The following is a 17,905-nucleotide window of genomic DNA, read 5'->3' on the forward strand; positions in this document are numbered from 1 at the left end:
ACTTTAGATTGTTTAAGATGTGATATTTTCATAATAGATATGACCTTTTGAGAAATGCTTTATATAAATGATGTTCAACAAGAGGATACAATGATTGTTTGGATTGAAAAATTATTAAAATTTTGTGTATTGTATGAATATAGTATTCCTAAGGAGAAATGCTATATTGGTTAAGATAGTGTTATGCTTTGAGTAGGGGTCTATATTGTGAAGTTATCCTAACTTTATTAAACTTACTGACTCATGGAGTTTAGGTGGTGAAAGTTGAAAAACGATCTTATAATGGGTTTTGGGGTGAGGGACCCTTTTTTGGCAATGCTATAAGTGAACTAACATTGTCATGAGGGATGGAGACCTAGTAAATTTGGATCAGTCGTGACATTTATTTCATAATTACATGATAAGTGCATGACTTCACGAGTATTTAATTCAATGCATAAATAATCTGGAATTGAGTCTATAATAAGTATGTTTGGAGTCTATAACAATGTGTATGATATGGAATAAAAAAGCTTAATAGCTTGAATGTTAGTAAATTATATAGTTTATAAATGATATATTTTGGTATTAGAAACTATCCCTAGCTTACTCTTTTCTAGTTGTTGTTATGTTTTTCTTTTATTATGATCACAATTGTTGCGTGAGCATATGAGAATGCAGGTGACAATGAGACTAGACCTTAGGAGAGTAGTTTGGAGTTGAAGCTAGGAACAATAGATATATGTTTATAATATATATATATATATATATATATATATATATATATATATATATTATGTGTTTTGGGATGACCAAGTTTGCATAATGGCAATAATATAGTAATCTTAAAGATAGTTTTTCACTATTTTCTATGATGCTATATTTTATGCTTCAATAGATCCAATTTTACACTTTTGTCAATTCATGTTTTTTTTATAAGATTAAAACTAATTAACTATAAATATTTTTGCAAAATTAAGTACTAATATTTATATTAAAATTTAATGGTAAAAATCATAATTAACAAAACATGGGTTAATCATTAAGAAAAATGTAACATGTTAAAACATCATTTTTAACAAAAAGTATCAATATAACATCTATGTAGGGAAAGACATAACATTGCTTTATTTTGAAAAAACTTGAGACTAAAATGAATCAAAAAGACATAGGTATGGATTAAATTGAATCAGAGGCATATACATGAACTAAATTGAAATTAAGACAATGACACTTAGTAATAACACTATCACGTGACATTGTCCTGCCACATGGCACTACCCGCCATGTGGCACACCAGTGACCTGACACATGGCAACTGTCAGGTTTTACAGAGGGGGTTTCACTGGGGAGAACAACACCAATGAGATCTGAGCCTAACCACATAAGACACTAACACCACTCTCAACCCATAACCTTAAGGCGATGGGTTTATGGGCCTTGATCCTTATATGGTGCTCTACTTTCTCATTTCTGGTCAATGTGGGACTTAGACTCACACTTGGATTCCTAACAATCTCCCCCTCAAGGGTGAGTCCCTTCAACCACATTGGTACATTCCCCCTCCAGCGGAAGCATTCCCAACCACGAGTACTCCTTTTCTGAGCCTAACCACATAAGACACTAACACCACTCTCAACCCAAAACCTTAAGGCAATAGGTTTATGGGCCTTGATCCTTATATGGTGCTCTACTTTCTCATTTCTGGTCAATGTGGGACTTAGACTCACACTTGGATTCCTAACAGCAACAAACATTTTGTGCAAAAAATAATAATTTTTTTAAAAGGAATTAATTGAGGCAAATTTTTAAAAATTGGGATGCAATTGATACTTTTTTAAAAGTGGGGACCAAACCATTCAAGTAATTAATTTAAAAAATAAATCTAGTAGACTAGTTTAGTTTGTCACGCCTTTAGCTTGCTAGTTTGACAAGTTAAAGCAAACAAGCAAGTTGAAAACATCAAGCTAACCAACCAAATTTTGGCGAGTTGGTGAGCTAGCCTGCCGGTCAAGGTTCGTTTATCATACACAAATGAATTGAAAATGAGTCAATTTAATCTAGTTTATTTTTTATTTGAACCATAACTTTTATAACTGAGCTCAATCATGATGTGTTCATAAGTGACTCATTTTTATTTTTATAACTTGTGTCCATATATTTATTATAGTACACTAAAATTTAATTAACTTGATTTACATGTTTATAGTTATAGTTAAAGAATTAGGATGATCACTTATTTCGCTAAACACTAATCATAAATATTGTAAATAAAAATTAACATGTTAACTTATGTAACTAGATAAACGATAATGTTAATTTTTACCATTATCCAAGCTAGATTTTATTAGCAAAATCATCTCTTCCAAAGCTTTTAACTTACTTAATCATCAATTTTAACTTACTTTTGTAAATAAATACATTTTGGGTTACATTGATCTAAATATACCACTAATCCTCATTTTTGTGTCAATTTATAGATTGGAAGTTTTGTTCCAAAAATCCAGACAAATGAATGACCTAGAATAGCTAGGAGAAAAGCAAAAATGTCAATAGGAAGCGCCTGGCGACACAAAGCCAGCGGTAGGCGCAAGAGGCCGTTAGCGCCAGGCGCCAACCAAGCTTCATGCTGCTCACCGCCTAGCGGAACCTAGACACCGTCGGGCGGTAGACGATGGTTTCCAATACTGTTTTGATGGCTCGGGCCTGGTGGTGAGAGGCTAACGTCGAGCGCCAATTTTCGTTGATGTGTCAAGTTGGCCCTTTTTCTTCTGTTTTTGCGAGGGGAAACTCATTTTGGACTGTTTGGAGCTCGAGCAATACGTTTTGGAGCACTTGGAGATCTGTTAGGGCTAGTGGGAACTACCCTTTCTTCCTCTTTGTATATTTTTCCTCTTCCACTTCCATTTTGTAAGCTTAGTTGTCTTAAACCCTAATTTGTAAAGTGGGTTTGCTTATTTAGGGATTCAAGGAATTGATTCTTAATAAGGAAACCTAGGCTCATTTAAGGGATTAGGGTTTGAGTAGACTTGTGGGTTGACATTAGTAATTAATGGAGAATAATTTTATTGTTTTATATACATGAGAGTGAAGTAGGTGAAGTCTAACCCCAACAATATCAATCCATTGCATTTCTAGTCTTTTCCATCTTCTAGAGTTTTCAAATATCCAAGTTCACATTTTACTTGTTTATGAAATATTTACTTTCTTGGACACAAAAACCCAAATTATGGATTTATTCTTTAGTTTAAATTAGTCAATAATTACGCAATTATTTAGTATACACAAGTCTCTTGGGAAACGATATCCCGGTCTTATCAGTTACTACTTGTGCGACTTGGTACACTTGCCAAAGTCTTAACAATAAACAAATAAATTAAGCACCTAAATCATTCAAACATTATTGAATATCATTATAGTATTAAAAATTGCAAAGGGTTGGCCTCCATAGTTAAAGTTATAAATAATCATAATAATAAAGAAATGGTGTTAAAAGTTATAAAGAGTTGTTGTTGGGGGTTACAGGTTAACTCACTCCTAATCCAACTCAAACTCATTTAACACACTCTTGATCTAACTAAAACACATTTAATCCACAAGTTAAGTGAGTTAAATTTAAATTAACCCATATTTAAAAAATATATTTTTCGAACCTAACCTAATTTAAACGTGGTAAGTCAAATTGATTTATACGTTTGAACCTGTTTTGACACTTTTATTAACCAATGGCATAATTTTACTCTTAAGATAACTATTTTTCTATGTGGTTTTAATATCTTAAATAACATACTTTGCATTGATATATATATATATATATATATATATATATATATATATATATATATATATATATATATATATATATATATATATATATATATATATATATATATATATATATATATATATATATATATATATATATATATATATATTCTCTACTCTATCTACAAATAGATTCAAGAACTCGCCTAAATCTATTTTGAAGTACTTTAAGAATGCTTACTTAAGTAATAATTATTGTTTTCCTTCTCTTATTTCTTTATATAACTCTTTTTTTTAAATAAGCTCATAAATTGTATGAGGTGTTCCTTGAGTCTGATGTTGAAAACAAGAAAGGGATTTGAACTTCTTATCAAGTTTTTGTTACAAAGGACTACCATATTTGATTTACTTATTTTTTAATTGCATCTTCATGGGCCTCTTGATTGCTAGAGATGACACTTCTTCGTGGAGGTGGACCAAAGTAATTATGAAGGCCCAAAGAACCAACAATAGTGTGAACACATCGTGGGTGCTCTAGTCTTCATGTGACCATGTCAAAATATCATCTAACCATGAGGAATAAGTGAACCAAGGTGGCTTCCTTATCTAACTATGCAGATTATGAAGTATTTGGCCATCTGATTTCGTGTAAGTAGCCTTTGACATCTCGTAGATGGGAGATAGAGATACAAGGTTAGTAATCTGTTAAATAATGTATGGCATGGATGAAAAAATACATGGATAGACGATATCATGAGTAGTCTAATTATTTGTCCATCAATACAATATTGTCTATGACAACCAATAGTTTTTATGATAACAAAAAATTAGAAAAAAAAATCACTAGTGCATGAAAGAGATTATGTCGCGGATATTTTGGTCTTTTAGCTTCAATTTTACACTCGAGGCATATGCCGGCGAGGTAAAAAGGGGTTATGTTTATGCCTCGGTTATGAATCGAGACATATGCGAGGGTTACTGCTAGGGATGGCAATTAGGGTCTGGCCCGTGGGCCAGGGTAGTAAGCCCACAGGCCCGCACGGGCTCGGCCCGCAAGCCCGCATAAAATTAAAAAAAAAACTTGTACTTGTGTATATTAATTACTTCTTTTATAGAATCTTGCATTAACGTTTCAAATTCTTGTATAACTGGAAAAGACAAGTATTATGTAATTTTTAATGTGCTAAAATTTAAAGAATACATTGTGTATGTCATAGTATGAATATGATGAAAATGTTGAATTATCAATTTATTATCTAATTTCCCAAAGTCTTTACTTAATTTTATGAACTTCTTAAAGTTTCCCAATTTTTAAACATTGAAAGTTTTATCATAAAAATTAAAAAAAATTAAAAAATTAAAAAAAAAAGCGGGCCGACCCGCAGGCCAAGAAGTATGCGGGGCGGGCCAGTGTTTTTAGCCCACATAAAGTATGCGGGGCGGGGCGGGCCAGCCCGCATTGTGCAGGCCTTATGCGGGGCGGGCCGGCCCGCATTGCCACCCCTAGTTACTGCCTCAGTTCTAGAGGGAACCGAGGCCTAATGTGCATCGCAAATTTAAAAAAAAAGGTACTTTTTGACCCAATAGCAGCATGACATGTAGCCATGATCCTTGTACACACACCTGCACCAACCACAATGTGCCACATCATCATCTTCAACCTTCTCCCAAATCAGAAACCCTAGCCACCATTCAAACCCTAAATGTCGCCAGTGTGTCATCACCACCATCTTCGACAACCGCATCACGTCGGAACAGCTTCACAACATCTTCATTCATCTCGCCGGCGACGCAAAACAGCCTCTCTTCACCACCATATATGAATGGAAAATGTGAAACCACCCATGACTGAACCAGCGTGAGCCAAATCGCGACTTCCACACACGCATCTACGTTCGAAACCCACATGAGGGTTTTACGATTAAAAAAAGGAGAAGCACATACCTATAAGCGGGATTGAACAACGACAATGGAGGTTTATGCATTGGTTCTAAGTACAACCGAGGCATAAAAGTTTGAAAAAATTACAAAAGTGCCACTGTGTCTTTATATGTCTTGCTTGCAGGTGAACTGAAGCATATAAGACACTATAAAAAAAAAAAACTCATTATGCACTAGTAAATTATGAGGTTTGGTTGATCTGACCAAGCTACTTAATGTGCATAAAAAAATACATAGTGTAAAAATTTATACTATATAAAACACTAAGTAATACTACATAAAGCACATGACAAAACTATATGAAACCATGTTACTCTTCATAAAAGAATATTTTGAAAATGGCACTTTATTTGGTATAGTCAATGAAAATTAAAATAATAAGCATATTCACTTTTTTTTTTCATCGTTAATTTCTTACTTTTTTTAGACAGAACAAAAAAAATAGTATATCAATATTGAAAATTTAAAATAATTAAAAGTGTTAAGAAAAAAAACATGCATTATTAGTGTTAAGAATATTTTCAAAAATATAAATTTAAGACGTATTTAATATTATTAACTAAATTAAATTTTTTTTCTCACATGAATAAGTAATTGAATTCTGTAAAAAATTGAATGAATTGTTATATTCAAATTCGTTCTAATCACTTCTTTCCTTATCTATTATCCATTAATACAATATGATAATTATACATCCACTAATACAATATGATAATGTGATAACAAGATACAATATTTTTAAATATTTTCAAAAAAAAAATTGTATACATCATCAAATATAAACATAAATTAAACTCATAAATAAATAGTTTTATGAACTATTATAACATATACAATTCTTTTGAAGTGGGAAAGTTGGTCATGTTTGACCTGGCTCTCCTTTCTTTGATTTCTTCTCACAGCAGAACATTTTTATTAGACCAGTCCAGGTGCAATTGGTCCCAAAGTAAGTCACCCTTCAACAAAATAATAGTCAACAATGAAGAAAAGTCCAATGTGCTTCCTGTCAGTTTATTATTTTAAGATTACCGATCTCATACTAATAAATTATAAACAATTCATATAACTTTTTTTTACAATATTATCTTAAACCTATAACAAAATTTAGTTGTTAGAAAATTATTTTCCTTTATTCTCCTTTATTCAACATTCAACATAAAAACTTTGAGTTGTAAGAATTGTAAGAACTACTTTAAAACATTTGATTGTACTAGCACAGGTTCATGAAGAAGACCTTTCCAACATAATCGCAAGTAACAGTTGCTGTCAAAAAAGTACTCAATCAAACGGTTCATAACCATCCCAAACCAAATATCAAATCTTTATGGCTATGTTGTCGTGGTTGTGACCTTCCCCAACCCTTTCTTTTCCGGGTCTCCCCAATCATCAGGTGGCAAACACAAAATTGAACACCAAAATAAAATATTTAATATTCAGTGTGTATATAAATCTTCAAATCTCAGCCATTTTCATTCACAGATCAAGAAATAGAAACATTACATGCTGTCAAGATCCACCATGAAGCATACTTTAGTAAGGTCAGCGGCACGAGCTCTGCTTGGCGGCGGCCGTAGCTACTACCGCCACGCCCCAACAGCGGCGATCGTGGAGCCGACACGCCAGCATGGCGGCGGCGCGTTTGGAAGCTTCTATTTGCGGAGGATGTCCACTCTTCCAGACATCAAGGATCACAACTCAGAGGAGAAAAAAAACGAGGTCAAAGACGACAACACCAACGCCGTCATTTCCAGTTACTGGGGGATCTCAAGACCCAAGGTCCGCAGGGAGGACGGAACTGAGTGGCCATGGAACTGTTTCATGGTAAGAATATCTGAACTCTTTGTAAACCGAAAAATTCACCTCTGTTTTACGTTGGTTTGACATCACCATGTTGTAAATTCATGCGATGAACATGTTTTTATGTTTTTTTTTTTTATGATGTCTGAAGTTTGAGCTCTGACCATGTTTATTTCTATGACGTCTCTCGCAGCCATGGGATACTTACCACTCAGATGTGTCAATAGACGTGACCAAGCATCACACACCGAAGTCGTTAACCGACAAGGTTGCTTTTAGGTCTGTCAAGTTTCTAAGGGTTCTCTCTGATTTATACTTCAAGGTATGTGCTAGTGCTACTGCTATGCATAATACGAATTCTTCCTTCAATTTGATACCGATAATGAGTAATTAATGTTCTACCTGGTTAACATCATTAGGATTCAAACAATTTGATAAATAAGTAGTGTTGGTACTGATTGGACATGGGTTTACTTTGTACAAAAATATGGAAGAGATTGAGTTGATGATTTGATTTGATCTGAAATGTTTGACTTTCAGGAACGGTATGGGTGCCATGCCATGATGCTGGAAACAATTGCAGCGGTTCCAGGAATGGTGGGAGGGATGCTGCTGCACCTGAAGTCTCTGAGGAAGTTTCAGCACTCTGGGGGATGGATCAAGGCATTGCTTGAGGAAGCAGAGAACGAGAGGATGCACCTTATGACGATGGTGGAGCTGGTGCAGCCAAAATGGCACGAGAGGCTTCTGATTTTCACTGCACAGGGCGTTTTCTTCAACGCATTCTTCGTCTTTTACCTCCTCTCACCAAAAGCAGCACACAGGTTCGTTGGTTACTTAGAGGAAGAGGCTGTGATTTCATACACACAACATTTGGAAGCAATTGAGAGTGGCAAAGTTGAAAATGTCCCTGCTCCTGCCATTGCCATCGACTACTGGAGGCTCCCCAAGGATGCAACTCTCAAAGACGTTGTCACTGTGATTCGTGCAGATGAGGCTCACCACAGAGATGTCAACCACTTTGCTTCTGTGAGTGCCATTTTTCTCTCGCCTCTTCGTTTGGTTTTGTTATCACATCGGGCACTTGCCCGCTAGACCAAAAACTATAATCACTAATTAGAATACAAATTTCCAAACGTCATAATTCAATTATGTCACTTTCTTCTTCTGAATGCTATGTGTTCTTCTTCCTGCAGGATATTCACCACCAAGGAAAGGAATTAAGAGACGCTCCAGCTCCTATTGGTTACCATTGAGCCATTGTTTGTAAAACCATTTGTAGCTTTTCTCATTTAAAACTTTCTATTAGTGCCTGGAGGTTCAATAAGATGTATTTTCACTCACTTTAAAACAGAAGTTTTATTGAGATCAGTAGTTATATTATACATTGGAGATGTCTATAGTTTAAGATCACAAAAGGGAACAGAAAAAAAAAAAAAAACAGTTAATTTACCTGGCAACTATGGTTAAATAGGTGTAGTTTTAGACATAGGATCTATCTATAGCTGTAACATTACAACCAAGTTTTCCTATGTCTGAACAAATTTTACCAAACATTGTTCGGGATTAATGATAAAACAACTATGGTTTGTAATTGAGATGTGAAACGTTCTATGGTGATAAACAAATTTTTGTTCATTTTAGTAAAAGCTTGTGTTCCTCTGACCTTTATGGAGCCACCATGCTTTACTTTTCTATTAACAATATGTTGGTGGAGACTTTCGAACTTATCTTTGGACGCACTCAACTCTAATAATAATACACTATAATATTTTACACAACCATGTTTTGATTAAAATTGGTAGTTGATAATTTCAAGCCTATAAATTACAAAAGTCCTCGTACCACTTTTAATGCTTTTCTATTTGTCTTTTACAACGGTACAAATCTAGTTTAAATTAAACTTAAAATCTATTTTTAAAAAACTTTTAATTATTTATCTTTATATATATATATATATATATATATATATATATATATATATATATATATATATGGTTTCAAAAATTATGTTTCTTCGTATAATTGAAGATAAAGAAAAATTAGTCGGTAAGACTTGCATGATACTAGTCTCCCTAACCACATTATATGATAAAAATTGTCATTTATCACACCAATCATACATTCTTGAAGAGAAGAGAATAAGCAAGATATTGATGGATTTTTTTTTTCATTGCAAATGCTAGTAATTTTTATGAACAGTAGTTCAGTCCTCCTATTCATCGACAGCCACATTCAACAAATAGTTAAAAAATATGTTCCTATACAAAGCAAATTCTACTTATAGTTTATGCATAAATTAAATATAAGAGTTTAGAAAAACTAGATGACATGCATATTTGATAAATAAATTTTAGATTAACTAATTTTAATTTATAGAAAATTACTTTTACTTTTTTAGAAACTGTTATAAGAAAGTTTGATACAATAATTTTAAAATTAAAGAGAAAAATATGGTAATCTTTTAATAACAACATTGTAGTGATTACGGAAAAAGGGGGGAAAACAAGAATAACCGGATGAAAAAACATAAAATCACCATGTGTGACAGTACATAGAATATTGGACTATCTTGCATTACTCAAGAAGTGGCGAAGGAAGACAGTTTGTTTGTTTTCAAATACAGGTAACAAATCATTACTAGAGTTGGGGTGATAGTACATGAAACAACGAATAGTGTGGTGAGTAGATATAATAATAGAAGAATGTGGAGAGATAAGAATCTTTAAAGAGATTTATGAGAAATGATTGGATATGGATCGACTTTTTCGATATTGTATTCGTTGTAAAGAGTTAAGGATCAAACACACCCTAAATTCGACTCAAATTGTACCCTACCCAAATCGACTTAACATTGGTTAGCTTGACTCAATTAAGTATGATCTCACCCTAACTCTATTTTACTTGGATCTCGTCAATCATGCTTGATGTGGATCTAGGTCGACTCAACTGGACCAATCCATGTTGACCCAACTTGACAACTCAACTTGAGTTGGGGTAAACTTGACCTGACCTAGGTTAAGACAAATTCATCCTGACTTAGGTAAGGTAGATTCGATTTGACAAGGCTCAGCTTCACCTGGTCTTGAATGGGCTAGGGCCTTCATGGTCTTGATTGAAGTAAGACCCACCCAAGCCTAGCTCAACTTGGTTGAATGTGGGTCGACCACGACTTGAATGAACGTTTATCCACCCCAACTTGGCTTCAGTTAGACATGACAAAGTGAGTCAACCCGACTCACATGGGTTGGTTCACCACGAGCCGGGTTGAAAATGATTGAACCCAACCCAGCTTACTTTATGGTGAGCTAGAAATTTTGCAACCCGGCTCAACTCACCACGGGTTGGTGGGTTAACTAGGTTGGCTCACCAACCCACATAAAAAAATTAATTAGTTATTTTTAAGTATCAAATATTTAAATAATTTTTTAAGCAACCCATAAGATGAAAATCACAGGAAAATCAAAAACCAATGTCTTCATCATGCTTCCCACCAATATATGATGAATTATTTCCAAGAAAGTATTCATATAGTCCAAGAAAATATAGCTAATATTACACATTTGTTGTCATATTATTCAACAAAATATAAATAAAAAACTACACATTTTTGTCATGTTAATTTAGAAAAAAAATGTTTATAAGACGGCTGCTTGAGAAATTTACTATAAAGATTATAATTAAAGATTAAAGTATCAACATATATAACTTGACAATCAAATTAATTAAACATTCAAATTATTCAAATATTATTGAGCAACATTCTAGCATTTTAAAAAATATGAAATTGTGAACCTATATAATTAGGAGTAATAAATAATTATTAAAAAAATATAAAAAAATGTTGGTGGGTTAAGTGGTTCAACCCACCTTTAACCCGGCTCGAACTCGTTTAACCCGTGGGTTAAGTGAGCCGGGTTGAGTTCAACTCACTTTTGAAAAAACTGAATTTTTTTCAACCCAACCCGGCTTGAACCAGTGAGCCAGATTGGCTCACGGGTTAAAACTCATTTTGACATCTCTAGCTTCAGTTAAGCTAAGGACGACTTAACTTGACCTAGACCCAAACCAACTTATGTTGACAAAAGCATAATACAAGCTTAAAGTTAAACAAGATTTTGATGATGACAAAGAATCTCAAAGCCAATTGGAAAATAATCTAAAGACAAGTGTTTTTATGTTTAAAGTCATCTTGTAAATAAGTTAAATATGTTTTAAAGTAGCTTAGACTGACTTAGAATCAACAACATGCTCTTAATCCTTTTGGACTCTCTTATTTTTGTAAAATTCATTGTGGTAATTGATTATCACTTAGGATAATCGATTATCTTAAGTTGTGCTCAATTTTCAAAAACTCACTGGAATAATTGATTATCTCCCTGGATAATCAATTATCTGATCAAACTTTTGATTTTAGAAAACAAACTAGAGTAATTGATTATCATAAGTGATAATCGATTATCCCTGGTAGTTTTGGATTTGTCTTTGTAGCTACTGAACTCGGATTTCGAATGGCTTTAAATAAAACTCTTTTTTCACTTGTAAAACTTCCTTTATGAGAATCAGAGTGATTGCAAAGAGTTTCTATGAGTGTTCTTAAAAGAGCTTTGAAAAACCTAATGTGAGTGGAGCGATAACTTTTCCTAAGAGGGTTCTTGGAAGATTGAGTATTGTTGTTGTTGCTAGGAAAGTTGGTCAGATTCTTTGTATGATTTAGAGGAAGTATTCTTTTATCTCTTTTGTCTTCAAGAGAGGTGTTTTATTTTCCTTAATCTTTTAATTTAATTGTACACTGATTTTTATAGTGATTAAGTTAATCTCTACTCTCGACCTTGGATAAACTGGACCCGGTGCTGTCTTACTTGGGTTTAGTCTTTATTATTTAAAAATAATCTCGTTTAATGTAAATTGAGCAAAAAATTTGAAAATATAAAATGAAAAAATCTTGAAGAACTTTGACAACAAAAAATATCAATTAAGATTGATTACCAAATACTACCCATATTTGATATTTTTTAATTTTAACAATTATGTAATATTTATGTAGTTCTTTAATTTGTGGATAATTGAAATACTTTATCAAAATAAATAAAAAATTAAAATTCATTAAATTTGAATTGTCATAATCAAACAAAACATTTGAAAAACGAAACATTTTGAAATGGGATCATTCAAAATTCAATGTATTAAATTGTGAAACTCCCTTTTATAAACACAAGTAACAATTCTACTTAATCCCTTAAACAAAAATTTTTGGATGTTACATCAAGTATTATCGAGTCTCAAACTCATTTCTAACATGAAGGTGTTACATTAATATGAATAGTTTTTGGTTAGTCATTGTATCCCACAAATATAGGGTGAGTGGAACATGACGCCTTTAACTAAAAGGTACATCGGGAATAGTTTTCGAGGCAATGTGAATTTAACTTTTTTATTCAAACATGCACATCAATCCCTAACAATCTTTCACCACCTTTAATTCTTTTAAGTTTACAAAAAAAATCTCTTAATTGTATATGTACTATTATAACTCATCCATACAAGATTTTATAAGGATTCTCCTAAATTCATCCATACTTCAATGTAGGTCTAGTTCTCCATTAAGTAGGAAACTTAAGAGAGATGTTTCACTAAACAATCAATTGATTAAATCCTAATTACATTAATCACCTGTGCTTCTCTTGAGAATAAGAACACTATCAAAGGGAGAACAATGCAAACTTACTAGGTATACGTCATAATGCGAACAATTATAAAGATTATAACAAACCCACAAAGAACACTATAAGATCACCAAGATAGAAATAATTGTTGATTTCTTTGTGTGTTCTTCATCTTTAGCTTGATCTTATTATGTAGGTTTAAAAGACTATCATTACTTTAATTGTGTTAATGATTGATATTTGCTAATTTTCGATGAAAATCTTCATCTTCCTTAACTTAGACGCTTGATATGAGAAGTTTTGATTTAGATAGTCAAAATGCTTACCTTGGTTATGTTTTTGGAAACAATTCAAACAAGATTTGCACATGTAGAAGCTAATCATAATCGCTCTAATTCGTTTGTTTCCTTAATTATACAATTACTTGACCGTTTATTTTAAATAATTTCTAAACACAAATAATTGTTGATGATCATATTTCAAACAATTGATTTTATTACAACTTATAACTTATTTATAGTGAAATTCATGCTAAGAATTTTCACATACATATTAAAAAAAATATAAGGTACTTAGTGTATTTGGTTATCATCAAAACTCACAAATGACCTATTGATATTTAATTGTCTAGTGAAGCCTTGATGATTATACCGTTTAGGACCTTAACGCCAAATTTGTAAACTAAATACAAAAAACAATAATAATATATTCACAAATTAGTATGAGTAAAATTACATCCTTAAACTTAGTCCAAATCGTTAGATTTCAATCCAATTGGATACAACGATATCTCAAATTTGAGTCATCTAACCTAGAGTTTTTAAAATCCACATACATTCACCAATTAACACTCGTACATAAATAGAACAAAATAAAAAAGGTTATGAAATTACAAAAATAAAGTTCCCCAAAATTAATATTAGAGTGTGGAGTTACCCCCTACCTCTCAAGCCATTTTCTAGCAATATAATTCAAATGAAGAACTCTAGAAAAGTATATTTTCCGATGAGATTAAAAAAAAACTCTTAAAATTAAAGAAACAAGAGAAGGAAAACAAATATTGTAAGATATTGTAAAACTCACTTTAGATTGAAAGAAGGAATAGTAAGAAGAAAATGAAAAAAGGAATAAATAAAACTTGACATGATTCTCTCTTTAGTTGCGAAGTGTCATACAGAAGAAAATGAGAGAATAAGAAGTAGAGTTGTTTGTTTTTATATGTAATTGGGCTTGGAAAATGTAAGACCCATTTTAATTTTGTCCTAAAATTTAAGGGCCTCTCTTAGTCAGTTGGGCCTAAGGCTGGCCTATAAGGCATCCCAAAACCCCTAAACCAGCCTAACCCTCTCATGTTCTGCCCATTTTGCAAAAATCAGTCATCTTACTCCTCTTTTCCCCTCAAACAGTGCTCTGCTAGGGCTCGAAGCTCATTCAGATTCAAGTAAGCTCAACCTCATTCTCTGCTCCACCTCTTGAGTATGCTCCTAAAGCTGTTGGGTTCGTTGTCGTAGGTGCCTGTGCTTTCCACTAGCATCTATCCATGTGAGGGAAGCTAGGATTTTTCATGCTTTTATAAATAATGTGTCTTTTTGTTTCTGTTGGGTGCTCTTGATAATTTCATGTGCTTTTGATGGTGTGAAAATAATCGGTGTATTGTTTCTGGATGGATTTTTGGCTTTGCATGCGTGAGAGCAGGTGAGATCTGTTATGCTCGCCTAAGCGAGTTGTTTCTCGCCCAAACGGGAAGCTCTCGCCTAAGCGAGGAGCTCTTGCCTAAGCGAGAATGACAATAACTCGCACCCTTTTATTTTCGAGTGCTCGCCTGAGCGAAGGCCTCTCGCTTGAGCGAGATGAGCTAGCTTGAGCGAGAACTCGAAGTACTCTCTGTTTTCAATCTCGCTTAAGCGAAAGTTTTTCGCTTGAGCGAGAGACCTTGTTGCCTGAGCGAGAGCTCCTTAGCTTGAGCGAGATTGACAATTGTTAAATGCTTGTATGCTCCCATAATTGATTTGTTTACTCTTTTAAAGCATGAAATATGATGCCAACGTTTTATACAACGTGCTTGTGTTTTCTTAAATTTTTTATGTTTGGGATTTTGTGTTTTTACATGTTGAAATCATTAAAAAGCTGTCAGTTTAGCTTAAGCGAGGGATTTTAGCTTAAGCGAGATCAGTCTCGCTTAAGCGAGAATTTCTAGCTTAAGCGAGATCAGTCTAGCTTAAGCGAGAATTTCTAGCTTAAGCGAGACCAGTCTAGCTTAAGCGAGATCAGTCTAGCTTAAGCGAGAATTGTTGCAGAATTTTAATTCCTTACTTTAACTTGAACTTGTGGATTGATTCAATTACTTTTAAAAGCATGAATTGGGCGAATAGGTATGAGTAGAATGGTTTAAGGTCTGTGATTGATACGTTTAACATGACCTTGGAATGTGACTTGTATGAGATGGTTGGTAATCAAAGTGGCATGGTGTTGGTATGAATTACATTTCTATATTCATGAATTGGGAAGGATGATTTGGAATGGATTCAACATGGAGCATGTATGAGGATGAATTATAAAGGTTGGCATGAGATTTATAAGCATGATAAATATTACTGTTTGTTTGAATATGTATAGTATGTGGTCAGTACGTAATTCCTTGAAATTTCTAGGTGAGATTTCAGGGTTGTGCTTCAGTGGTCGGGACGTAATTCCATGGCCCCTGTTAGTGGGTGTCCATGGTGGTGCTCCATCTATATAATTTGGTAAGGATTCAAGGTAAGGATTGCATCCTGACACTCTAAAGAGTCAGTTAGTCTCACTTAGAGCGGACTGACTCTTGTGGTGAGAGTAGCAGGAGGCCTGAAACTCATTAAGGGCTAACCTTGTGTGTGGGGGATTGATTCATTGTAACACTTGTAACACATAGCTCGGGGGTGAGCAGCTCGGGGGTGAACAGAGGTATCCACCACAAGTGCAAGCATCCGCTGAATCCGACCAGGTTATATGTATCCGGATGAGTCGAGTCGAGTCTTAGTGTATTGATTGGAAGGTCATAACATGCTTGGATGATGTATGCATATTGGACTGTGAAAGTATATCTGATTGCATGATAAAATCTTTTTGGCTCTAGCTTACCCTGGCTTGTTTGATTGCCTTGTATGTTGTTCTTCTACCTTTGCAATGATCATCAATTTATTGATGGGAGCAGATGCGAGAGGTAGTCGAGGTCAACCGGGAAGAGATGATTCTGCTACACAGTCTACCTGGGCTGGACTTCATGTTTTATTTGGGCTTTTCTTTAGGGCTAAGGCCCGTGTATTGTATTACCCCCAAGGCTTTATTTCGAATATCGGCTATTTCTTACTCCTTTTGGGTTGTAGGCTTTGTAATGAGCTTTAGTATTTCCTTTTAAGTACCTTGGATAACTGTAAGGAGTGACTTTATACTCCGCAACTTGGCTTTTTTATATTATCCGGTGTAAGATTTCATTTAATTATGTTATTATTTAAATGGGATGTTACAGAAAACAAGCTTCTCAACACATGGTATAGAAGTAAAAAAAAAAATCTCATTAGTTAACATCCAACTATGAACTATAAAAGGGTGAAAAAACTCTTCTCTCTTTTGTTGTTGTGGTAAAAAATGGAAACAAATGGAAACCCATTTGTTTATAATTACTAATTGCACCGCACTGATTGGCGTAAAACTTTTGTTGTGTTTGTTTCGGAATTTCTTACCTAAACATGACATAAAGCAAGACAGTTAACATATAGTTTATGAGACTAATACTTTTATTTTTAGTCTCATATATATAATCAAAATATTCAAATCACATATTAATTCACCCAAGTTATTAATACAATTAGATTTTTAATTTGGTAGAGACCTAATTTTACATTATTTATCTTAGAAGAAAACAAAAAGGAATTGCAGGCTATTATAAAATCAACTAAAAAATTTAGTAATTGAAAGTTCTAAACATGTAATTCACATACAAATAGGTAAAGAGTGGCTTTTATTCTACATATTGAAAAAACTCTCATATTAACCTCTAAAAGAATGAGTGCCATAATACTTAGAAAGAAATCAATTTGTATATAAAAGACAATAAAATGTCAACTTATATCGATATATTATTGAAAAAATTCAAATTGATAAAATTACTTCATGAATATAATACTTATTTGCTTGAGACCACGAACACTACAAGAAATATTACTGTTTAACTCCCAAAAATGACGTAAGCCATAATGAGAACGCAAAGAGTGTCAACTAAACCAACGCACAACCCACTTTACACATCATTAAGTGTATTTATTAAAAGAAAATAATTAAAGCGTTGGATGGCCCATGCATTGTCCTTCAATTGATGGGGTCGGATGGCTCACGCATACATCACTTAATTAAAAGAAAAAAAAATATTAGGTTATGTTTTGCGGTCACCTTTCCCCTTCTCCCAAATTCATATTAGCTCCATTTTGTCTTGCAGTAAACTTTGTGCGTCCCTTTTCTACAACAGCGAGTGCCACATCAAATGTCTCTCATATATGAATGTTATACGTCTCATTTCTGCCGCAAGTGCGAGTTCAGGGGTTTGGAATAGGTTAAGCGAAATTAGGACTTTTGCAAAGTGTGAGTTCATTCCCCTTTTTTGCCACAAGTGCGAGAGAAACTTCAATGGCAACGAGTAAGTGAGCAAGCAATGTGTTCCCCCTTTCTCTACGACGAGCTTCAATGGCAGAAGTGAACTTTCAACGTGTTGGGTATTGGGCTCC

General features: G+C 33.6%; 1 protein-coding gene across 1 annotated transcript; it reads left to right on the forward strand.

Annotated features, from left to right (window-relative positions):
• The first annotated feature begins 7,029 nt into the window (after positions 1 to 7,029).
• LOC114179937 (alternative oxidase 3, mitochondrial) lies at positions 7,030 to 8,867 on the forward strand. Its single transcript, XM_028066450.2, has 4 exons — positions 7,030 to 7,506; positions 7,676 to 7,804; positions 8,023 to 8,511; positions 8,679 to 8,867. Exons 1-4 carry the CDS (start codon positions 7,186 to 7,188, stop codon positions 8,736 to 8,738), a joined length of 999 nt encoding a protein of 332 aa, XP_027922251.1. The 5' UTR covers positions 7,030 to 7,185; the 3' UTR covers positions 8,739 to 8,867.
• Positions 8,868 to 17,905: the final 9,038 nt, after the last annotated feature.

This window comes from Vigna unguiculata, chromosome 3 (genome assembly GCF_037176805.1).
Source record: "Vigna unguiculata cultivar grain cowpea cultivar isolate G323 ecotype 2 chromosome 3, ASM3717680v1, whole genome shotgun sequence".
NCBI classification, from domain to species: domain Eukaryota; kingdom Viridiplantae; phylum Streptophyta; class Magnoliopsida; order Fabales; family Fabaceae; genus Vigna; species Vigna unguiculata.

Excerpts from the sequence above, each read along its gene's own strand:
- LOC114179937 (XM_028066450.2), top strand. The coding sequence starts at position 7,186 with ATGCTGTCAAGATCCACCATGAAGCATACTTTAGTAAGGTCAGCGGCA. Across the intron at positions 7,805-8,022 it reads TCTCTGATTTATACTTCAAG|GAACGGTATGGGTGCCATGC; the intron begins GTATGTGCTAGT and ends TTTGACTTTCAG. Across the intron at positions 8,512-8,678 it reads ATGTCAACCACTTTGCTTCT|GATATTCACCACCAAGGAAA; the intron begins GTGAGTGCCATT and ends TTCTTCCTGCAG.